Source organism: Sorex araneus, chromosome 2 (genome assembly GCF_027595985.1).
Source record: "Sorex araneus isolate mSorAra2 chromosome 2, mSorAra2.pri, whole genome shotgun sequence".
NCBI classification, from domain to species: domain Eukaryota; kingdom Metazoa; phylum Chordata; class Mammalia; order Eulipotyphla; family Soricidae; genus Sorex; species Sorex araneus.
Window position 1 is genome coordinate 119,165,325 of NC_073303.1, and position 26,289 is coordinate 119,191,613.

General features: G+C 36.3%; 1 protein-coding gene across 1 annotated transcript in view; it reads left to right on the top strand.

The window, feature by feature from the left end:
* The window catches only part of RSPO2 (R-spondin 2), a 151,086-nt gene that overhangs the window by 58,741 nt on the left and 66,056 nt on the right, over positions 1–26,289 (top strand). The window contains exon 3 of the mRNA XM_004607672.2: positions 14,890–15,078. Coding sequence (XP_004607729.1) covers positions 14,890–15,078 — 189 coding nt within the window. The remainder of the gene's footprint in view (positions 1–14,889; positions 15,079–26,289) is intronic.

Below are 26,289 nucleotides of genomic sequence, written 5' to 3' on the forward strand. Positions count from 1 at the left end.
GCATTCCCTTTGGCCTTCTTCCTCCTTTTGGAGTTTGCAATTGAGGTATTAAGTGGCTATCATGTTCTGAAGAGTATTCATTGTATATATACATGCATACATATATATACACACACATATATACCCCACAAATTCTTTAGCAGTTCATCAGTAATTGGACATTTGGGTTGTTTGCATATCCTGGCTGTGGAACAAGGAATGCAGTGAATATAGATTTGTATATACCTTTCTGAATGTTTTAGTAGTTGAGAGTATAGGTGCCTAGAAGTGAAAATTCTAAAACATATGGAAGCTCAGCTATGAAATTTCAGAGGTTAGATACATACCTTTATGTATATAGAACTAAGCACATTTACCAACAAAGTTCCAGTACACTTTTAAGATCTGATTATGCATAGTTTGTTTCTGCATTTTTTATAAATCTCATAATAATATTATAATGTATGAACTATTAAAATATTTTGATACCAAATAGTGAGCAAAATTGTTGATTTTGCTATTGTCTAAGTTGTTTAACAATTTATTCGATCTACTGAACATTTTGTCCTTGTGTTTTTCAACTCTGGCATTTACATCTGTGCACATGATATTCCCTCTGCCTGGATACCCTCCAACTGGTAAACCCCTGCTTTTACTTCAAGACACAAATCATTATGCCTCTTCTTTTTTTGCTCTTCCAAGAAAAAAATGAGATCCTTCCTTTCTACCCACCAGAGCATTTCATAGCATGCCCATAAAATACAGCTTGCAAACTGAAGCACCTTGAAAGATTTTCACTGAATATATCTGGGATAATTTAGTGTTATATATAGTAATTTTAGTTTACTAAATGAAATCCATGACTAATCACTGATACAGATGAAAAGCAGACACATAAAGAAGTGAAAGCTCACCCTTAACGTTGAACTGCCAGCAATTAGAGGAAGAATGAGGATGTTAGAAAATGACCTTTGATAAACACTGAAATAAGAATTGATTTAGTCAATGATCACTAGTTGCTGATAAAATGAGTGCATAGAAGCTTGATGAGGAACAGGAAACTTATTTATACAGCCTTACTGTATCTTTTCAAAAGTTGTTTATTGCCTATAGCGAGAAGACTGTTGCTTTATAGTAATGGAATATAACAGTTGCATTTTAACCAAGGGATAAAAATCAACATCATCAAAAAAGAAAGCCAAATTTATAAATTATGGCTTGACATGCATGAGAACAGAACATAATGTCACTTCATAGGTTACGCCCCAAATGCATGAGCAATTATGAAGGAACATTGACAACCCAAATGAACATTCTGTAAATAATTAATGTGTTATTTTCCAAAACGTTAAGTTCATGAAAGAGGACTAATTTCAGTTTAAAGGATACTAAAAAGACATAAAGCCTATGTATTACATAGTCTTGCAGGGAATCTAGTCCTGGGAAAACAGCTATAAAGGATATCATTAGATAATTGAATATGGGCCGTGGATTAGGAAATAATATAGTATTAATGTGTTTCATGTAAGATAATGTTTTGGAAATTACATCTCAAACAAAAAACTTTAAGGTATAAGAACAGAGTATACATGACTTACACTCCAATAGTTCAGAATAATAGTACACACATACATTTGTTTATATACATACATAGGAATCTATATATGTCTCTATACACAACTATGTCTGTATCACAGTATCGTTTTCCCTTTTGAAAAAGTGACCAAACAACCCTTTGTAGTTTTCATTAATGTATAAACAGTTTGGTTTGGGCTTCCAAGGCGTGGAGGGAGTGGATGGCAATCAGCAGGCAGTTGGCAAATTGCTCTCTAAAATCCATTCAGAACAGATCTTTTCCCTTTTAGTGTCAGGCAGTAAATCCATAACTCCCCAGTTAGCACATCTTTCAAGTCTAGTTTCGATCATTTGAATGGCATACTCAGCCTTTATAATTACATAGGTACCCTTGGTCTGTCATTTCAAAGCCCCCTTGGCCACTATAGAATCTGTCTTCAAAGACCATGAGAAGAGTGACCCATTTGCAGGAAATTGCATGGTTGATATTTTTTTCTCCCTTTGAACTTGTCAAGTGCAGATCCCTGTTTGAAACATTTTGGCCTTTTTTTCTGTATGCTTAAAGTTAGATATTTCATTTACAGTTTTTCGGTCTTCTTTAACCTCTGTCAGCAGGAACCTATAACTCAGTTTCCCGTTGTTCTTTCTGATGTACCAGCTTCATTGAGAACATTTTGATTTTGTTGGTTTATGAGACATAAATATAGCTCTAGTTATACAAGGAAGGAATTGTAGTGTTCTTAGTGAACACTCATGGAAAGAAACTTTGGTTATTGTGCTATAGCTAAAAATAGAGCTAAGGAACAGTGAGCAGATTAGAAGGTAAAAGCCAAAATAAAAAAAATTCTCACTGTTTTAATTGCAGCCTATTGCATTTTCCTCTAGGTGCAATACACATACATTTTGATTTGAAGATAAGAAAACTTGAAATCATGGGTCAGAGCTGGATTCAAATCTATCACTAACAAACTGACTTTCAGATGGCTTTTTAAACTCTGATGTTTATTCACTATGATAAACAGGAATTGGGTAATAAGCATGACTTTCATAAAACATGAAAGCATGTAGCCTGCAATTTGGCACCTAGCATGTTCCCTAAAGTTCATGTTCTAGGTCTGTCTCCCAACTACCTATATTTTTACTTTTCTGTGTCTTATTCCTTCTTTACATCTGGTAAAGTAGGTAATTTTTTCTTAGAATAAAGTTAGAACGGTTCTATTTCAAACTGGGTCTAAAGTGAGCATATTTGCAATGTCTATAGACAAAGCATGTTAGTAACTGTTAACTGCTAACTGTTGGTTTAAAAACTTAAGAACTGAGTCTTGGATAGGTTTGTATATTTAGTAGTAAATTCATTCTGATACTTGCTATGTATGTGGTGTTCTACCAGTGGTGACTCTGTTGAATGTTATACAGCTTTCCCTTTTCTTTTGTATCAGAGTATGCTATTGAGTAATTATTGCATAATAATGTCTGTCAACACTGAGTGCTTGTTAGTGTGTTTTTCATTAAAACAACCTAAAATCTTTCATTATTATCTTTGAAGAAACCTTTCTCTAGGACAGTGTAGCTGGAAGAATTTCCTGTCTCAATTTTAAAACACACAGTGGTGCGACCCATGGAAATTTCTACATCTAGAACACATGGACACTTTAATCTGGTTAATTATGAAACAGATTCTTATTGAGGGCTGAATAAGCATCGATTTTTTTGGCTACTTTTTAAAAATTAAAATAGTGGTATAAGCAGGAGTTAGGAAACTCATTTCTCTACGTGCAGGTGGCACACGTTGAATAGCTTTACACAATGAGAATATCCACTGAGTGAACTCCATCCAAACCCTCTCCCCTTTAATAAAGATTGAGTCTTTGGGTAAGCAGATTTCTCCACAGGCAGTGGGACTGGTCAAAGCTTTTGTTACAGTACTCTGGAAATATGCAAAACTCTTTCGAAGCAGTGTTAAAAGTATTTAAGTACTTGATGTAATAAAAATTTGGTTTTGTTCATGAGCAATTTGGTTTTTTCTTTAAATAATTGGATTATCTTCCTGTGTAAACATGAAGCCTGTAAGAGGGTGTTTCACAATCTTCATAAATATATATTTAGATCCCATGTTGGAGTTACCATTAGCACCATAATCTGTCAGCATTTCCATAGGGTCTTTTAAATATGTTGCTAAATCCAAGCCAACCCTTGGCATTAGTAATCTGTACAACATGGCACCTTCTAGCCATGGCTTACAGAGTTGCACGCTTCCTAACTCTAAGCTTTTCTTTTGGTATTAGTGCAGGTTTTTTTTTTTTTTTTTTTTTTGCATCCTTTTCTTGTTCCTCCTCAAGAATTAAGCCAGTGGTTCATTTTATACAACATAATATGGTTTGTCCCGTGCTTGATGAAACACATTTTGGATAAAATGAGCAATCTGAAATTACTTTTTAAAAGTTTGTGGGTTTTTTTTTTATTTAAGGCACCATGATGTGCAAAATTATTCACAGTTGAGTTTTAGGAATACAATGTTCCAGCCCCAATCCAACCACCAGTTTTTACTTTCTTCTGCAGTGTCCCCGGTTCCCTCCCTCTCTTCAGCCCGCCTTCTTCACAGACACATTTTAAATCTTGTTTGTTGTAGGTTGGATCTCATGCTTCTCGTGTGGTTGGCTTTGTGATTTAGATAAATGCATCTAACACGTTTCAACTCCATAGATGTGAAGTCACTGTTTACTTCATCAACAATTTACTGTTGGCGTTAGCTGTTGGAGAGACTAAAGAGCTAATGATTATGACAGCATATTGTGCTCACTTTAATTGGTTAGCTTTGTGGTACGTGGGTTTTGATTGGTAATTGTACATTTTCCTGTTCACCTATTAAGTATACAAATGTGCATTGAGATTTTATCTCAAAGAGTCTCTAAAGGTGAAAAAGGAATAATTCATAAAATACGCCTTTCCAGAGTGAGTACAAATAAGGGAAAACACTTCAACATTGAGGCTTTGGAAAAATGTTTCTGGAGTAATTGTAGTCACATTTAATTCATTTCAAATCTTGTGTTCTACTTGAGCGCATCAGTCTTGAATAGACTGGGACATTTTTGCATCTCAGTTGATTGGTGCCTAGAATGGTCTTGTCAAGTGCTATTTTAAACTTTCCTTGAGCCTCTCTGTAGAACTGAGCCTGTAGAATTAAAAACCTGGTGGGTGCTGATATTTTTAGATAGTGGGTTCCCTTCAGGCACGTTGCATTGTGATCAACATGTGTTCAAAAGCTCTTCAGGAAATTCTTGACCCTTACCAAGAACTTCTTAGCTTTTTGAGATTATAGAAATATCTTATAGTAGTATCTTAGCTTTCCAGTAATATTCTTACCATATAGTACTACCTTAGCTTTTTGAGGTTCTCTATGCTGAGATACATATATTAGTTGGAACAGTAAAATCATTGGAAGTTGTCCCTGACTTAATGAATCAATTAATATTTTGAAGTGAAAATTTGTTTTTTTGTGGACTTGTACCTAAATATTGTTCTTTACTGTAGAATTCATGATGAAAGGAAATTTTTTCTTAGAAAATATGGCTTAATTATAGAGATTTTAAAATCTTGGAATTTTGACACCTTTTGCCCTTTATTAATGAAAAAATATTTTTACAGTGAAATTTGTTTACTTATCAATTCTAAAATATTAATGGACATTTAAAACTTATCTCATACCACCTCACACCACAGAGACTAGCACACATCCAAAAGAACAAAAGCAACCGCTGTTGGAGAGGATGTGGGGAGAAAGGGACCCTTCTTCACTGCTGGTGGGAATGCCGACTGGTTCAGCCCTTCTGGAAAACAATTTGGACGACTCTCAAAAAATTAGATATTGAATTCCCATTTGACCCAGCAATACCACTGCTGGGAATATATCCCAGAGAGGCAAAAAAGTACAATCGAAACAACATCTGCACATGTATGTTCATCGCAGCACTGTTTACAATAGCCAGAATCTGGAAAAAACCCGAATGCCCCAGAACGGATGACTGGTTGAGGAAACTTTGGTACATCTATACAATGGAATACTATGCAGCTGTTAGAAAAAAGGAGGTCAAGAATTTTGTAGTCAAGTGGATGGGCATGAAAAGTTTCATGCTGAGTGAAATGAGTCAGAAAGAGAGAGACAGACATAGAAAGATTGCACTCATCTATGGTATATAGAATAACAGAGTGGGAGACTAACACCCAAGAACTGTAGAAATAAGTACCAGGTGGTTGACTCCATGGCTTCGAGGCTGGCCTCACGTTCCGGGGAAAGGTCAACTCAGAGAAGCGATCACCAACTACATTGTAGTCGAAGGCCATGTGGGGGAAGGGAGTTGCGGGCTGAATGAGGGCTAGAGACTGAGCACAGCGGCCACTCAACACCTTTATTGCAAACCACAACAGCTAATTAGAGAGAGAAAACAGAAGGGAATGCCTTGCCACAGTGGCAGGGTGGGGTGGGGGGGAGATGGGATTGGGGAGGGTGGGAGGGACACTGGGTTTACGGGTGGTGGAGAATGGGCACTGGTGAAGGGATGGGTTCCAAACTTTGTATGAGGGAAGTATAAGCACAAAAGTGTGTAAATCTGTAACTGTACCCTCACGGTGATTCTCTAATTAAAAATAAATAAATTTATAAAATAAAAAAAAATAAATAAATAAAACTTATCTCAGACTTTTAACATTATTAGTCTTAATATCCATTTTCTGTCTAGGATGTGATTGTAATGTAATCATTAATGTCTGCATATCAAAAATCAGATTACATATTTAATATTTTCCATAAATATTTATAACTATGTACAGTTGAAGGCTCTTGAGATAGGTATTTCTCATTTTGGTCAAATCTTGTGTAGTTCATCAATTGTTGTCTTGATTACATAGTTGAGTCTGAGATAGTACACATAATTTACATGATTTTTATCCCCATATTGCCAAGCTATAGTGGAAGCACCTGTGCCTAACTTGTATCTCTAGGATCCAACATACAAGTTTCTTATTAGTGACACTAGATATAATTTTTTCATTTCATTTAAAAAATTATTATTTTGGGGGAGGGGGGTTACTCCTTGCTGAGCCTGCAAGCTACTCGTGGCATATTCGATATGCCAAAAACAGTAACAAGCCTTACAATGAAAACATTACTGGTGCCCCTCGAGCAAATTGATGAACAACAGGACGGCAGTGCTACGGTGCTACTCCTTGCTTGGTTGTCAGGACTTAGTTCTGTTACTTCTGGTCCTATGCTCAGGGATCACTCCTGGCTCTGTGCTCAGGAGGCCATATGCAGTGTCAAAGATTGAAATGGAGCCTGCCACTTGCAAGATAATCACTGTAATCTCTGACTTATCTCTTTAGCCCCCAAAGTTCTTTTTTTTTTGTCTGAATTTTGTATTAAGTATTGACATATATAAGAAATTTTACAAAATCTTTTGCTGATGAAACTAATCGCATTTTTAAAAAAAAATCTATTGAAGTTATTAGTTATCTATTTCTGGTTAGCATGATTTAACCAGCAACTATAGAATGAGGCTAAGAAGCCAATAGCCCATTGCTCAGTCTCATTATTCTCAGAATTATAAATCTTTACCCTTTGTCAGTAATGGATGCTTTCATCTAGCAGGAATTTTAGATTTTTCACTTGCTTGGCAAAAACTGACTCCAGAAATGGGAACATTTTTAGACAGTATTAGGGAGTATATTAGAAACAGATGGGCATTCAATACCTACATCAAATGCTGATGGGATAAGATGTGAAAAGTGAATTCAGTTTAACAAAATATCAAATGTAAAATACCAGGATTCACTTAAAAACCCAAACTTACCAGAGCAGAAAGTACAAGGGGTGAAGCACTTGCCTAGCCTGTCGCTGTGGCCACAACCCTGATTCAAATCCCGGCATCGAATATGGTCCCCTGAGCCTGCCAGAAGTGGCTGAAGACAGAGCCAGGTGTGGTCTCTGAAAAAACAAACCCAAATTTCCATTCATGGAATGTAAGAAAACAATTTAAGTGATTTTAAAAGAAAAGAGTTCTATGGAGGATCATTTTCTTAATATACTTGTTAGTGATTAGGGTATTGTTACCTGGTTTGTTTGTGTGTGTGTGTGGGGGGAGTGAGTAGGGGTGAGGAGATGCAGGTAAAGGTTTCCAAAGAGAAGAGGCCAATGGACCACTCACTCCCAGCAAAACTTAGATAACCAGGTTCCACGATTTAGTGCTTGAACCCTTTGGTGCTGGGGGTGGAAAATGCAGGCTCTAGGGTCACACTCAGGCATTTGTGGGTGGGGCATATGGGGCCAGGAAATGAATCAAGATCTGACTGGCATGCAGACCATCCACCCCTATCCCCATGCTCTTCCCTAGCCCTTGTTACCTGGTTTCTGCCACCTGATATTTCTTTCCTATATGCACATATATATATTTTTTCCTCTCTTGGACATATGTGTGTATTTGTGTTAATATCAATCACACCTTGTGGATTTTGACTGTTTCATGTGATATATTTCATCTTTAGGACTTTGGGTGGGTCTAGATTGAGAACACTGTTTTAATTGGAATGATGAGGCTCTAGATCTCAGCAGGCGTTAGGGTTGGAAAAGTTGAAGCTTGCAGAGAAAGCAAATAAACACGGCCATCAAAGCTGGAAATTAAGATCTGTTTATTCACCTGCACAGTGAATTAAATCTCATTGCAATAGGCAGAGACATTTGACTTATTAACATCCTGACAAAAATAAGTTACTCTAGTTATGTTTAATGTTCTGATTTTGCCCCAATTTAGACGTAGAAATGGGTTTAGTAATAGCAAAACAAATGAAGTTATTCTTGAATTGTTAAATCATTGATTTATAAAGTACAGGTAAATGGGTTAATTGACACTGGACAGTTAGCTAAGTGAACTGAAATATACTTAAGGTTTGGGGCATAGTACTTCAAGTTGCCAAAACTACCTGTATTCTTATCCATTAGTCCTCAGTGCTATTATTGACTAAAGAAGATTGGAAATAGGGAAAAGAGAGCACCAGGGGTAGTTGTGGCACACAGTACTTGTGCTTCCAGAGAATTCCTTATGTGTAGACTTACTAAGTGATCCTGAATTCATTTTCATTAAGTCAGCCAAGACTCAAGTACATAGAGCAATGCTTTTAATGGCACTGTTTTAAAAATGTGAAAGACGGGGCTGGAGCAATAGCACAGCGGGTAGGGCGTTTGCCTTGCACGCAGCCGACCCGGGTTCTAATCCCAGCATCCCATATGGTCCCCTGAGCACCGCCAGGGGTAATTCCTGAGTGAAGAGCCAGGAGTAACCCCTGTGCATCGCCGGGTGTGACCCAAAAACCAAAAAAAAAAAAAAATGTGAAAGACAATTTGCTGGCTCTTTGAAAATCTTTGTGGTCAAGATGAAAGTTGACTTCTGATACATAAAAACAAAATAAGTCTTTAATTGCATTGATTCTGTTGGTTCTTTAATTCTCTCTCTCTCTTTTTCAAATACTCTTACTGAGGGGTGTGTTTTATGGTGATACAAGCTTCATGGTTTAACTTTTGAACTACAAATAGCTTCGGCTCTAGTTGTGATGACTGGGATACCACTAGACTTCTCTTTAACCATTCTGCTATGTATGTCAATATTCCAAGTTCTCTTTTTATTTGTGAAACTAAATTTGGAATTTGGATAAGTTATTATCTATTCAAAGCTGTAGTTAAACTGAAAAGAGAAAGTGGCCAGCAAACTACCGACATGTTGCAGAGAACTACAGAGTGGGACTGTTTGGCTGACAACCTAGCCCTTGCCTTAGTCTCAGTTGCTTCTAGTAAAGATATTTGCTTCTCCAAATATCTTGTCATAGGGACTTTGTGTTTAAGGTGTGTTATTCTTCTAGACAACACTGGAAATTAAAATGAGTTGAGTTCTGAGGTCTGCCAGTCTCTAACTACCCTGCCAAAGCCATTTTATCCATCAGCCAGCTGCTAAATATGGCCAATTCTGTTCTCTTTATTCAGATCTCTGCATTCTGCGGCCTCCTATCCTTAAATGTTTTTGTCTTTCTTACATGAAGCTGAGCTGCATCACAGTTTTGAAGTCAATATGATCCTGTTCTCTGCTCAGGGTACTAATAATAATATTAGAATAAAATATCTTTAGAAGGCACCTGGGGAAATTATAAAGAGTAGCCTCGGATTTCAGTCAACTGTGTAAAAATACTTTATAAATCATAATTATCTTGTCAAAATAAGGCATAACAGAAATCCTACAATGGCATAAATAGAGAAATTGGCACGACAATGTAATGGCTGTTGAGTGGAGTAGAGGGGTGGGCGTGGAGTTGCGGTGCCATAACCATCTAAGTAAGGTGTACTAAGAGGCTGAGTTATGAGAAGAAAGCACAAGATATTGGAATTAAGTCTGTGCATGGGAGCATTGTCATGTAAGCATGAGCAGAAAGAAAACTTTTTCCAGAACTTTGGCTACAGGAATTGTGAAGACCAGAAACCGAGACTTCACTGTGCTGGAGCGATAGCACAGCGGGTGAGGCGTTTGCCTTGCACTCGGCCGACCTGGGTTCGATTCCCAGCATCCCATATGGTCCCCTGAGCACCGCCAGGAGTAATTCCTGAGTGCAGAGCCAGGAGTAGCCCCTGTGCATCTCCAGGTGTGACCCAAAATGAAAAAAAAAAAAAAGAAACTGAGACTGGGCTCTTGAACTGAGAATCTGAAAACCAGCAGAGTCCCATGAAAATAGTGTTAAGTGATGGTGGCTACAGGCAGCAGATATAATTTCCAAGATTTCAGAGTGATTCATGACCATAAAGATATAATTTGAGTAAGTTGTACTAAGTTGTAGGAAGTTTAATTAGTGATTTTTCAAGAGACGCATTACACGTATATATGCACATCCGCACACATGTAGAAAGGAATATCTGGAAAGTTGTTTGCTAGAATTTTATTCGTAATTAGACTGAGAAAGTGATTTTTTTCCTATCTGAATTGATTCTGTGTTTTTCTTCACAGTAGCAGCTTTAAGTAAATAAGATAATAGAAAGTTATCTTCAAAGCTTTTGTAGGTTTGCAAGCAAGAGCAGGTCCATGCAGTAGATTCAACGTGCAGATAAAAGCAATTGAGCAGCTTGATTGAACAGCATCAACATCCTGGAATAAGTAGGAAGAAAAGAATAATTCTAAATTGCCAATTTGTAGAGCTATCAAAGCCTGATTTGTGGTGCAGAAATGCTTTTGTCCTCATCTGGATTTTCATCTGAGAGGCTTTAGCTTGAGTGTTCCCTCTGTGAGAGAAAGAAAGGCTGCTAGAACAAATTAGGACTTCAGCAGCCAGGAGAAAGGGGAGAGTGGTAGAACTCAGCCTGATCTCCACCAGCTTCAAGTAGTTGTAAATATACTAGACATTGAATCATTCCAAATAAAAGGAGGGTGTAGTATAAGGTATACTTTGTTACTTGGCCACTAGTGGAATACTTATGTTTTCATATTAGAGTTATGGGGATGTGGCCTCCCAAGCAGTGCTCACTTAGGGGCCACTTCAAGTGTATTGGGACCAACCAGGCCTTGTTTCAGCCCAGCGGGGCCACTAGGGCTGTACCTGAATGCGCTCTAAGCCACGTGGTGCACACTAACTCATGTACTGTATCTCCAGTCACTTGATCATCATTTTAAAGCAAGGAAGATTTATGTAGGGCAAGCAGGATATATTCTCAAAGCTAACATTTAAATAATTAATATGTTTTCTGGTCCTTCTCTTGTTTCTTTTGTGGGCTAACTAATAAAATGAAGTCAGTGTGACCTCATGGATTTAGTTACATTTATGACCTTTCTTGGTATGATCATAACTATGCATTGCATGAATTTTTTATATTTTAGAAAGTATGCTGGTACTTCAGCTTGCATTATTTCTAATTTTCACTTTAGGTTAACAACAATATTTTATTTCCTTTAAAAAAATCCTTTTACCTCTAGGTAGAGTAAACACCATGAAGTTCACATAGCAATTTTGAGGTGCTGTTCTAGCAGTTATGAACACTGTCCTCCATTTTTCTATCTCTCTAAATTCTTTTTTTTTTAATTTACACATTTGGAGGTGGGTTCAGTGTTTGACTTATGTTTAGGTCTTTGAGTAGTGCCTCACATGTAACTGTGGCCATGATCCTGGTTCAAATCCTCATCACATATGGTACCACAAATACTGTCAGTTGCTTTGATGTTGTCTTAGAAATCAGCAGAATGTCTTATAGGTGAGTGTACAGTATAATTTATAGCATATCTTTGGAAAAGATACAAATATAAGTACATTGTCCTAAATTTTAAATATCCAGAATGTTATTTTTCTTTAAAAATTTGACATATAATTTGTCTAAGTTATGCACCCTATTTAATAATTACATAGGTTCTAAATGCACTGTGTTTTACATATGTATACATTTGTGTAATCAGTAAGAAAATGGGACTACATCAATTTAAAGAGTTTCTTTTGCATGGCAAAAGAAACAGACTAAAACTAAGACTCAACTGAATGGCAGAGAGTATTCACACTCTACACATCAAATAGAGAATATATAAATCCAAGATATATAAAGCACTCACAGAGATTAACAACAATAAAAGCCACAAATCCTGTCATAAATGGGGAGATTAAGTGAACAATCTAAAATAAATGAACAGACTTTTCCTAAAATGACAGATGGATGACCTATAAGCATATGAAAAAGTGCTAATCATTATTTATTGTAGGGCAATTCAAATCAAGGCAACAATGAGATGTGTCATTCTCACTGATATAAGATGACATCAGAAAAACTGGGAGCAGTCTATGTTGATGGGGATGTAGTGACAAAAGAACTCTTCATTCATTGCTGGGAATGTTGTCTGGTTCAACCCCTATCAGCCAGTTGGAGGTATCTCAGGAAAGTGAGAACAGAGTTGCCACATAACCTAGCAAGTTCACTTCTTAGCATCTTCCCCCAAGACACAGAAGTATTTATACAAAATGACACACATGCACCATTATTTTCTTGCAGGACTTAGCATGATAACTAGGACATAAAGTCACTTTGATATGGACAAATGACATAATGATCACTTTGGACAAGAATGGAGTGTTGCAAGTAGGTAGAGGGACAGACATGATAATCTTTCAGTACCTATATTGCAAGCCATATGCCCCAAAGAAAAGAGAGAGAGCAAGGGAAAGGTGAGGGCAGGAGAGAAACTGGGGACATTGGTAGTGAGAAATGTACAGTGGTGAAGGGATGGGTGTTGGGACATTATATGACTGAAACATAATCATGAACAGATTTGTAGCTCTATCTCATGGTGATTCAATGAAAAAAAAAACAACAAAGTCAACTTAGGTGTCAAATAATAAATAAATGGGTGATACATATATTTTATTATGTTTCATAAATTTTTGTCACTTATGTTTCCAAATTTGATATTTTTAAACTTGTTTTCCTGTTAAGTCTTTGTATCGGTTTTCCCAGAGAAATTTTGTTTTCAGTTTTAGGATCTTCATTTCTTTCTAGTTGGCATATTCTTCATATAATATTGCTGTCTTCCATTTGAATTCTAGTCCTTATTTTATATCTTCAAGTAGTCTAAAAGTACACATCTGAAAGACTCAGATTTTCTGTTTGATTTTTTTCTGACTCTGTATAAAATCTCTTACTGAGACTGAGAATTTCTAATGACTTTTGCTTTGTCCGTGGGATCTCTTAATTGTGACATTAATATGGTTTCTCCCTCAAAGTCCTATTTATTAGTATTCTAAAAACAACTCTAGGGTAATTTTATTTCTTTTTCTTTAAAGGTTTTCCTGGAAGATATTTTTAATTAAAAACTTAATATTTTTTTTTTTTTTTTTTTGCTTTTTGGGTCACACCCAGCGATGCTCAGGGATTACTCCTGGCTCTGCACTCAGGAATTACTCCTGGCAGTGCTTGGGGGAACATATGGGATGCCGGGGATCGAACCTGGGTCGGCCGCGTGCAAGGCAAACGCCCTACCCGCTGTGCTATCGCTCCGGCCCCTAAAAACTTAATATTTTTAACTAAAAAAATCTAGAGCTTCATGCTGTATTGTTAATTTGGTTTTGATTTTTAACCCAATTTATTTTTTCCTCTTCCCCCTTGTTTGTACTGCAGGAGAAGTGAGCAGCGGTGGTACATGCCTGATTGTGGGACTTGCACACATAACTGAGGGTTAAATATTTTTAGTGGCAGGACTTGCATACTTGCACATTGGTGCTCTTGCTCCTCTAGCAGTGCTCACATATATTCTGATGTTTGTGTTTCCTGGGAGCTGTTACACATCCTGGTCAGGGTTCTCATACATGTCTAGTTGAAGTGCCTGCCAGATGCAACACACTTTAGTGTGGGGCTCAGATGCACCTGGCCGATGAGGGAGATCATACATTCATGAAAGCAGGGCCAAGAGTTCTTACAGCAAAACTTTTTAAAACTATGTGCCATGAAAAACTATGTGGGTCTCCTAACTGACTGGGGGGAATGTCATGAAAATTGGTTTCAAAAGCCATTTCTTTTTGGTTATAAGTAAATGTTTCATTTGTATGCCTGTTTTATATATCTTCATGCCCAGGGTGGTGGAAACATTTCTTGGGTCAAGAGGGTTTGTGAGTGGAAAGAGTTCTAGCTCTCTGCAGTTGAGTACCTCACTGAGACTGCACTCAGCGCACATGAGTGTCACTAGAGATAGAACCCAGAACCTCGCACCTCGAAATCAGGAATCTTTAGCCTCTGCACCATCTGCTGGACACTGCATTAATAATTACACGTGGGATCCCACCCCTGCATGCCTTGCAAATCTGGGGTTCTTAGTTTTCATTACTACTGTATTCTCCTTGGTGTTTCTCTCTTCTGTGATGCTAACCTAGAGTCCTTTTCTCTGGCAAGTTTGTGTGTGATGGGGCGGGTGGTAATCTAGTATTTGGTTCCTGGGCAAACAGTCCCCACACACCTAGTCTACACAAAGAGGATGAGTGATCAGCTATGCATATGCACATTTCTTAGCCTCAATTCAACACCCTAACTGAGTTTTTTGGATCTAACATCTCCACAAGCCATTTGGTTTCAGTCTCCAACTCCATGTCTGCCACTAAATTTTCTCTTTGTGTTTCCAAGTCTTGTTATTAATCTTGTGAGGAGTTGGGTGGTGGAAGATACCTTGTTGAGCATTTCTGTGTGATTAAGTTGAGATGACTTGTTTGTAGCATATATAATATTATCTCAAAAGCTTATAATTTCATTTAGACATGACGTTTTGTTTTTTTCTTTTTGTTTTACAGCTAGTTATATATCAAACCCAATTTGCAAGGGCTGTTTGTCTTGTTCCAAGGACAATGGGTGCAGCCGATGTCAACAGAAGTTGTTCTTTTTTCTTCGAAGAGAAGGCATGCGTCAGTATGGAGAGTGCCTGCATTCCTGCCCCTCAGGCTATTATGGACACCGAGCTCCAGATATGAACAGATGTGCAAGTGAGCAATTGAGTTTTTATCTATTTTATGATTTTTGCAACATAGGGGAATGAAGTAAGTTAAAAATTTATCTGAAGGAGAAGCATATTTTAAATATGCCACAGAAATAGGTTAAGCATAAAATTTAAAAATTGAGTGGGTTGGGATAAGAACTCTTCATCTTTTGTATAGGTAGACATTGCACAACCCACATGTTTTCTAATATTGCCAAAGTATTTTTCTCAAGAAGCTTCTTAAATGCGAGGCTGTTTGGCAAATCTTTGTAAGGCATACTTAACACTTACCAATAAAAGTGGGGGTTTGGGGAGTGTGTGTAAATATAAGTACTAGGAACATTCTCTAGTTTACCATGTGTTTGAAGCATATTTTTATTCACTTTGTAACATTTTATGTGTAATTTTTATGCATGCATTTAAAGTCCTGTAAACCATTATTATTGTTTTAAAAAATGACCAAAATGTTTTATTTGCTTCATAATAGAACAGTTAAGGAAGAGCATTCTGTCCAAGAAATGCAGGTTTGATTTTTTGTGTGTGTTGGGAGGGGAAACACCTTGCAGTGGTCTGAGTTTACTCCTGGGTCTGTGCTCAGGGATCACTTCTGGCAGGCTCAAGGAGCCCCATGGGGTATTGAGGATCAAACCTTGATCAGCCACATGCAAGGCACTCTACCCGCTGTACCATCACTCTGTTCCTGCAGATTTAATTTTTTAAATATTATAATTAAAAAAACACTTAAAAATTCACAACTTCTAGGTAAGCAGTAGAAAACACAATTTAAAAAAATAGACGTCAGGGCAAAAGAGAGAGCACCATGATCAGGAGCACATATTTTGCACACATCAGTACTGGATTTTGAACCCTGACACCAAATGACCCCACAGGCACTTCTGGCACTTCTGAGTGTAATTCTGGAGGCTCTCAATCCCTTTCAGATGGGACCTGGATATTCCCAGCAAGGCATGTCCCAAGACTCTCTGTATCTTTAGGTGCTTGCATTGAACTGTCCAGCCAGGTGGTCTAATATCAAGAAGGAGTAGCCCCCAGGACCCCTATATGATGTTTGAAAGCATCCCCCCAATAATGAGCTAGAACATTTTTTAAGGAGCTGAAAATTCAGGAATAGACTATATAGAATAAAGGGCAACATTGAATGAAATTATAAATCATCAAGAAGATTATCATAACTCAGCACACCAAATGTTAAATCAACAGGCAACCAATAAGTATTGGAGTCATTTAATTGCATCCAAATAACATACTGTATTTGAGTATAAAAGCAGTTGAGGTCTTTTAGATAAAAGGAAAAAGTTAATTGTCTGATCTAAAAACAAACAGGTTGAAAGGAGGTAGACCTGATGGAAGAGTTAAATAGAGTCTAGAAAAAAGAAGGAAGCACTCACAAGAAAACAGTGTTTGGGGAACAGTAGTCTTATTTGGGGAGCTCTCACAATTTGGCAAGATATCTTATCCCATGTTCTAGACCTCATTACTTTCCAATTAAAATGTATATTGTGCCCTCAAGTCACTGGGGATAATTAAAAATGTCCCCAGTCACTTGCAAACACCTCTATGGGTATTAAGCTGGATGAAAGCCATTGAGTAGCATACTTAGTATAAGTATGGTTGGAATTTAGTAGGGAAAGGAGATTTCAGTACAAATGATAAAGGTCTTGGAAGTCAGACGGAAGAAGTCTGAGTACTTTCGGAGTTTTGAGCAATAATAGACTTATGTGATTGCTATATTTTTGACAATTCTAGTAGAAATGAGGAAGGTGAATTGTGGAAGGATTGAAAAGTAGAAAAACTGCACAGTAATTATGAAGTTTACCATAACCCAAAGAGTGGAAATAATCTTCTAGTTTTCTAAAAAAGTTTATTTTTAATGAGTTCCAGATGCTTCTTAAAATGAACTGATGAGACTTAGTAATTAATAACACAGAGAGAAGAAATATAAATTTGCTTCTAAGGTTTCTATCTAAGATGAATGGGTGTACAGTTTTTACATTATCAGAGAAAGAAATATACAGACTAAAGGAAATTTGGACTTACTTCCATTTTTATTGACTTATTTGATTTAACAATTAAAGGGACATAAATCTCAATAAATATCAGTAATGTTGGTTATTATTTTGTTGTGTTTTGGGGCCATGCCCAGCAGAGCTCAGAGCTTACTTTTGACTGAACATGACTGGTTAATTTTTGCAATATGTATTTTGGCTTTAAGGTTTATAATTTTGGCTAACTGGTAACTTTCTATTTTTGAGCTTCCATAGGAGATGGAATACATGAAATATGTTTCATTGAACATATATTTGTTATCTTGAACATATAAGGTCTGGCATTTGAATCCATAAATATCCTGCGTAATTTTCACTTTAGCCCAGCCATCAGTGCTCATGGAAGATAAGGCAGGAAGATAGGTGGATCCAGAGATTTGTTTCAAATTCTAGACCTAGTATTATAAATACATATCAATGAAAAGGGGTTATCATATAATGTGTTACTAAAGCTGAGACATTGTGCATGAAAGAGTCTGTTGTCTGTATCTACAGAGATACTGGATGAAACAGAACTATTTCAGACAAATCTGTATAGATTATCTGTCAGCAACACATTGTATACCAACAGGGTCTTCATGGAGAGATAAGGGAAACAAATGCATTTGGGCTGAATTAATCCCTTTTCTCAGAAATAGGAAGGAAATCAGTGATTGTAAATCAACCTTGGAAAAAGAATTTCCTTATGAGAATTGGTTTGCTATCATTTTGCACTTATTATTCAATGTGAATACAATCAATGATGCAGTTTACTGATATAGAGAAAATTATTACTTTTCTGGTATAAGTAGAAAGTGCTTGTCAACAGAACTGTGAGGCACATATGACTGGATGACAGTGGTTCTTTAACACCTTCTAATGATTTATATTAGAAATTCATAGTGCTTCACATCTATTGCATTGTTACTTATATAAAGTAGGATTATATAAATAATAGATCATACAGATAATCTTAGCTGTAAAGCCATGACAGGCATAGAATTTGAAAGCACATCTATCTACTTTTTATTGAGGTTATTGCTCAAGAAGAGACTGCTTAGTGGTACTTGCTCATCTGTTTTCTAATAACTAGAGTGAGATTCTATTTGTGTAGAAATATTTTTCTTCCCCAAAGACTGCATGAAATGTTGACTGGACATAGCTTCTTGGTATGTATATAGATGAAACTTATAAAATACAATATGCTTTTTCCAACCAATTCAATAACTTTAAATTAATATCTTCTTCCTTATTTATTGCTTTGGGGTGGTTAGGCCACACTCAGTTTCACTCAGAGGCTATTCCCACTTCTGTACTCAGGAGTAAGCCATGGTGCTGTCCACTGACCACACGTAGTGCCTTGGATTTGAACCAGGAGATAAACCAAGCATCTTAACACTCGCACTATCTCGCCAGCCTTCATTCATTGCTTTTTGTAATTATATGAAAGATTAATTTTTAATTATCATGTCTCTTCTTTGTAAAAATTTTGTACCTTTACAAAAAGCAAAAATTAAAAAATTACAGAAAGATAATGAGTTACCATTTAAATTTTATATCTGATTTTTGTCTGTCTATATTTGTCTTTCTTTCCTTGTGAATATCATTGATCTATTTTTAAACTTGTTTTAATACAATTATAAACTTTTATATCATTTAATATGACTGATATGATTGCATGCATTCTATTGAATGGATATACCATAACATTTAGGTACTTATCTGTTTTAATTTGGTTAGTTTTATATTATGAAAAACTATTACATGAAAAATATTAATCTCTATCTCTCACATACAAGTTTTCTCTACTTTTCTATAAAATTTTTGGGGGCTACTTGGACCATACTCAGTAGTACTCAGGAATTTCTTCTATTCTGCTTAGGGATAACTAGTGACAGTGGTTGGGGAACCACATGTGGTACTGGGGATTAAACTGAGGTTATATATGTGCAAGGCAAGCAACTTACCCATTGTGCCATCTTTCTGACTCCTCACAACCAACTTTTTAACATTTTTTGAGATTTGTGAGAATTTATATAAATCCACATATGTCAAATGACAAGATATGTAGAAAACATTTAAAGACACTTGATATACGTTTATATATCAAATGCATATATAAATATGAACAATACTTGACATATATGTCAAATGTTGTTCTAGGAAATTTTTACCACTTCACACCTTCACTAATAAAAGAATTTTCCTTTGCATCTCACCTATGCTAGCCAGCATTATAGAAAGTTAAATGACAAATAATTCATGTAGTATCTGTTAAATTCTTCTAATTTATTTCTTCTATTCTTTGTCAAATACTCTATTAGACATAATTTTCACCACTTTATTTTCCAAAAACACGGGCAAAACAGATTATGATAAATACTTATGAAGTTACTTAAGCTTGGGTAAAGAAAATTCCCAAAGGTAGGGTACATATAAACAATAAAAGAAATATATACTGTTGAATACTTACTAATTTTAGAATGATTAAGATTAAGCATTGTACCAGGAGAAAACCAAAAATATTTATGTAAATGAACAAAGACACAACATATTACTCTTATGTAAAATGTAGGTTTTATGGAGAATAGTTGCCATGATTGAACCATGCATTATGTTAGTGCACTTGGTTTCAACTGAATCATCATAGACCTTATTTTCTGAATTTAGACAGTTTAAACATCTTCCTGAAAATCATAAGCACTTAAATCATTGAATATGATTCGATGATATGGTGTTATTAAACAATTGAATATTATTCCATGGTATTCAAGGCTATGGTTTGGGAAATACATTTTGTTTGGAAGCATGAAAGATCGTGTATTTAAAAAGAGAACAGTGTGGGCAGCGAGATAGTCCAGGGGTTAAGACACTTTCTGTATATGCTGCTGACCCTGGTTCAGTATGGTCGCCAAGCACTGCCAGAGTGATCTCTGAGTACAGTCAGGAGTGACCTCCAAGCATAACCAGGTGTGGCCCCCAAACAAATAAAAGATAAGAACTACTATTTCCCCATAAAACTTCTCTGCTGAAACTAAAGTTTTCATCTTTGCTTCTCCCACCCCAATATTTTCATTCTTCTTTTTCTTAAATACTATCCCTCCTATACTATTTAACCAAATAATCTTTGCCTTACCCTCTATATTATCTCTCCAGTCTTTGTAACCAAATAATCTTTTTTAAAAAATTCTACATCACTTGTCATTCCTTTCTTTCCTCATTTCATCAACAACTCAGCAGTGTCCAGTCAGGCTTTCTTATTGCCTAAAGGGCATTTATTTAAAGGGAATGATAACAGGCAACTCTAAAGGCATAGGAGATTTAAAGGATCAGGAAGAAAAATGGTCTGAGTTTAAGAAATTTGTGGTGGACCTTTTTGGATTAATTCTTAAGTCTATTTGTCTCTCCATGATTAGGAGACAGAATTCTCTAGACAGAAGGCTGCAGGGTGGGGTCTGTTGACATGATCATCAGATGTCTCCTTTTCTTCATAGCTACCAAATTGCTGGATTGGGCCATTAAATTTTCACTGAGAAGTCACACCATGGGAGCTAGAGATAAGATGGGGTCTATTGAGTTCAAAACTGGTTCCACATGAGTAACATACTTTTGACTTTACTTACCTCTTTGTTTAGAAATGAACTTCCAAGATGGAAGTGATTTGGATTTGATTTGTCCAGGGAGTTGAAATGCAGGATAGTATCTGACACACAGTGGATGCTCAAAACATACTTGTCCAATGAATAACTAAAGGAAGGTAGTTAAAGTGGGAATGGAGGAATAAAGAAATATATTAAGGGAGACTCAGTATGAGTTGATAATCAACTGACGAATGTTGGATGAAGATGAAGGGAAAAATTAAGGCTATTATGATTGTTGGCTTAAGGGACTAGAGGATGGCTCCAGCTACTAATCAAAGCACAGAGTATAGGAGGAAAAGCATATTGGCTGGGAAGAAAAATCACAATGTGGAAAATGGTTGATTTGGGATGACATTGTGAGCTTAAGGGGGTAAGAGACATCCAGGGAAATGTACCCAGTGATGGTTTAGATAAGGGTACAGAGCTCTCAAGGGAGGTCTGAGCTGAATCACTGGCAGGAAGAAGGATTATCGACTGAGGGTCAAAATATATTCTGAGGATTAAAGTTTGGAGAATGTTGACATTTAATAGCAAGCAAAAGAAAAGTCTGCAGAGGAGGCTGTGATTGAATCATCCAGAAAAGAGAAAGAAAATCAGACAAGGATATCCCAGAAGAAGAGTTAAGAAGGCCTGAGTAGTACCAAGTGGTTTATGTCAAAACTGCATTTTTAAAACAAAGAGCTATTGTCCTTCAACATATTGCTTTATCAGTACCCCAATTGACAGGATACCCATTGTCTTAAGATGGATTGACATCAGCATAAGAAAATGCTCCCATCCTGTTAAACCTATGGCTAAAGAACACTATGGTCCTATAGTTAAAGATCAGTTGCTTAGAAGGATCAAGAGGATGGTTCTATAGTTCTCTTATCAGAGATCATTGAGATCTGGCTACACCAAGAATCTTTGGAATCAGACATTCTTCTCTAGAATTACTATATTTCGATGTACCTGTGACTGGGCTAAAACAGAAAATATGTTCATTTAAGAGATTGTATCCAGAAGTTTGATCTGCTCAGGGCCACGTTTAATGGACTGAGGTCTCAATGAATCAATAACTTGTCATATAATAGGTGTTTGATACACATGAGTTGAATGGCTGAATTGTCCGAGGTATCTACCATAGTAGAGAAGGTAAAGCAGTAGAAGCAGTCCCTGGAAATGATATAGAATTCATTATGAAGATTTATTTAGGCCTCTCCTTTTGGCAGAACCCTTTGCACAGTTAATGCAGTAGACACTGTTACTAGAAGGATGTAAAACAGAAGCCAAGAAGGACTTGTTTAATGTCATATAGCAGAATTGATACAGGAATGTATGTCTCATGCTGATCCAGCCGTGTTGTTACTGTCCTGTGTTCTTGCAATGCCTTCTAGCTTATTTTACGGAGAGAATGCGTCACAAATATGTGAAACAGGTCAGGTGAAAACTGGATCTATTTTTACATTCAATGAATACATTCTTAGTTGATACTTGAGCATCTAATATCATGTAAAGCTTAAGAAAGGGATTTCTTTTGGAGGTGCTACACCTGTTGAGGCTCCTGGTTCACTGTTAGGAATGATTCCTGATTGTACTCAGTGAGATAATGGAGCACTGGGAATTTGAATTGGGGTCAGTCGTGTGCCAGACAAGCGCTTTTCAACCTATATATCACTCTGATCCTAAAGAAATGAAATTTTTGATGAGATGCTAAGTATGATTAGTAATGGGTTGGTAAGTGGAACAACCTGACAGATCATGATCATGGACTGTTCTTTACAACACCTATTGCTCCTTGAATGAGCTACCATAGACATGGATGAGGATAATCTCGGGATTATTTAACAGGAAGTAGTTCACAGTGTACCAAATCTCTGTGTTCTCTGCACAGAGTTCACAGAAAGAGCTTACTACACTGTCCCAAAGAAAATTAGAAATAACAGCATATTTCAAGAGTTATTAATAAGAGAATGTTTAATTAATAAGTACTCACGCTGACCAGTGTTTGTGTGTATGTGCTTGCATGCATGCATTCATGAATTGCTATTGGAAAACACAATCATCTATGACTTAATCTATGACTGCTTTTGTTCTATGATGGAGTGCAATGGTTATACAGAGACAAACCATACAGCCCACAAAGCCTAAAATATTTACTGCTGGCCTTTTTCAAGAAAAGTTTGCTGATTTCAGCTCTAGTCTCTTTGTAGTGTGAAGGGATTAAGAAATTCTTTGTTTTCCTTGGATGGAAGTTGAGTGGACGGCAAGACATATTAGCTTATATAAGCTTTTCCACTTCGTTGGGTGGGGAGATTAAAATTTTCCAACATTTGGGAAAATTCAACTAAGACTCAGGTTTGAACTTCATTAAACCATTCCCACCTTAATGTGAAAAGGTGATAATTTACCCAAAAAAGGCAAAGTAAAAGAATAACCAAGACAAGGGATCTACCTCAGACAAGAAGTTAAAATATGATAAGATACATTAATTTGGTTTATAATATTTAAAACTTTTTTCATTGCTATAATATTCCTTTTCTTTTGATTTTGAGATTGCTTTCTTCCTCTCACTTAAAATGAAAAATAATTCTCTTAAAAAACTAGTTTTGTGTTCCCAGTACACTGTTTGTTTTAATTTTAGTTGTTTTGAAAATGATTGTGAATCTGTATCATTTGAATACATGAGCAGCACTTTTATAGTTCCTCATTCTTGACCAGATAATGTCACCTGAGCCTTAATATTTCTTCAGTTCTGTGTGTGTGTGTCTGTGTGGTAAGAGGTAAGGTATGATTTTTAAATTGCAACATTTCAGTGAATATACAAGCAGTGTATTTAAAATTTTTGAATTTTGGACTTTTTCCCTCTTAATAAACTATTATGCACTTTAAGATGAATCAAAAAGAAAATTTTGACAGAATCTGTATCTACGAAGTTGAAATAAGACACTTTTTGAATTTATGAGGGAATTCTATATTATCTGAAAAACAATATGTAAAGTTCTGGATAGAAACAATTTATCCTACTTACTTACAAGGATAATAAAGGATAATAATCAAGGATAATAAAATTATTTTAAATAATTATATTTAAATAATATCTATTTTTGTATTTTAAGAATAATATTTAAATAATAATAATACAATTATTGCCAAGCTTAACATTTTCCTAACCTTGTGGTCACTGCATCAATGGTCACAAGAGACCACATGTAGTTTACTTAATAAAATGAATATTTTTGCTATATTTGGAAAGGGTCTAGCACAATTCAAGCAATATCTGTTGAAGATGGATTTATTTGTCCTTATAGGAAGACACAACCTTCATGTGGCACCTTTGTATATACGTTTTGCTCTCAACTTTAACTTGATACTCTGAGCAATCAGCTCACAGGTATTTCCCCACCTGTCATATGTTGAGTGGTGTAAGGCACAGATTGGATATGGTCTTCTCCACAAAGACCAAAATTCCATTTAGTCTCATTTTTCTTAAATGAAATACATCACTATCTATGAAGGTACTTATCAAATGTGTTCAGTTTTTTTTGATACATAAAAGGACTTACATAAAGACTACTATTTGTAGCAAATTAGTAGCTTTATCCTCATTTTGGAACCTCCCATCTACCACCTTGTACTCCCCTAGGTAGGTATGTTTTTATCTTCATAATGATTCTCATTATTTGATCACTGTTACATGGTAGATATTATGCCTATATCAGGTTTCTGAATCCTCTCAACACTATGCACTCATTACTATCACTATCTATTTTCTTATCTTTCTCTTTCCAAACCTGAGGTCCTCAGGGCTTACTCTCGGTTGCTCGCGGGAATAACTCCTGGCTGGGCTCTGGGGACTGGTGCTGAGAATCAATCCCAGGTCAGCCACATGCAAGGCAAGTGCTGTACTATCTCTCCAGCCCAAATTATATTATTTTATAGGTAAGAATAATTAAAGGGAACTTTACTGACTTGCTTATACAACAGTATGTGAATCTAACCTTGGCCTGCTGACCACTGTACTATTTGAGTGGCCACTATATTCCCAACATAGCTTTTATTTTCTCTTTGGCTCTTGCGTTTAGTATCCTATTCTGCAAGTGACAGAGTTGAGTTTCATCTTATGAAACTCATCCTAGAAAGCTCATTCTAATGAAAAAAAAATTCACTACACATATTCTAGTGGGTTTTATGCAGACATACATACCAGATCTTCTATTAACTTATTAATGCTTTTTTGCCCATTCTTAAAATAGTATAATAATAAGTATGAAACACTGAGTTCCAAAATCTCTAAATCTGTATTTTCCTTAGGTTGGAGTATAACTGTGTCTCTTAATGAGCTGGATGAGCTATACTATCCCACCAAAACTCCCCATAATTTTAAGCCAGAGTTTTTATCAGTTCCTACTCTCGTGGAATTACTTTAACAGTACATATTAGAGATACATGTTTTTTGTAATATGAAGCTTAAAAACTTTATTTAGACATATTTATAAACCATTGCAAGTTTTGAGAAGGAATGTTAAACAGTAGTATTTAAAGTTTCTGGAGAAGTCAAAAAAATATTTAAACAATTTTAAGAAATCTCATATTAAGTTGCGCTGTTTAGTTCATTCCATGTGAAAAATTGCTAAAAGTCTAATTTTCAAAGTCTTCTGGGACAACCCATGCCTTTAATTTTTGTTCAAATTTTAGCATACACTCAGAGAAACTGCTGGTATTTTCCAGGCACTGACTTGATTCTCTTTGACCGTTGCAACTACATTCTGAAGACTGAATGCTCCTAGCGGGTGTCAATATTGGACATATTTGTAATGGGGATGCTGGTGGTTTGACAGGGCAGTTGGAACAAGGCAGGAATAACCTGGTGTTTTATGGCAATTTGAGCCCATAGCCCGGCTAATCAAGACTTAGACGAGGATTCCTCAATATCTATATACTGTACTTTACCTCACTGATTTCTTCCCTTTCTTGAGTAACTGATGCAAGTCTATAGAACTTATTCCCCTATTGGGAATAACAAAGGTAGGTTCTTTTCTGGTTTTTAAAAATTTATATGGTTGGCCATGCTAAGATATTCAAGGAAGAGATTATGCTGGTCAACTCAATTTCTTGGGCAGGTAAAACTGCCCAAGATAAAACTGCCAAGACTAAGGGAGCTTTAGTGCCAAGGGAAGAAGAGGAATGATAATAATTCATTGACTTCTCTGTTTTTGAAACTTCTCCTCCCTGAGATTCAGTTCTATAGAGTCATCAGGAGTTTTTCATGACTTAGCACTTTGAATCTTGAGTCTCTGAGCAATTTTCCTTACTCTCCATCCACTTTCAGGAATCTTCCTTTCCCGAAGATTTACTCTTCAGCTGACCGTATATGGACTTTTGAGTGTCGCATTGTCACCTTGCTGTCTGCTGAGGTCCAGTTCCTTTTTGTAGATCCCAAATCCTGAAGCACACAGCTTTTCTACTTGTGCCTCTGGTTTTCCATAGGAATGCCTGGCCCTGTGGGATTTGACCTCTCAGAAAGAAGGAACAAATAGAAGTTGTCTTGGT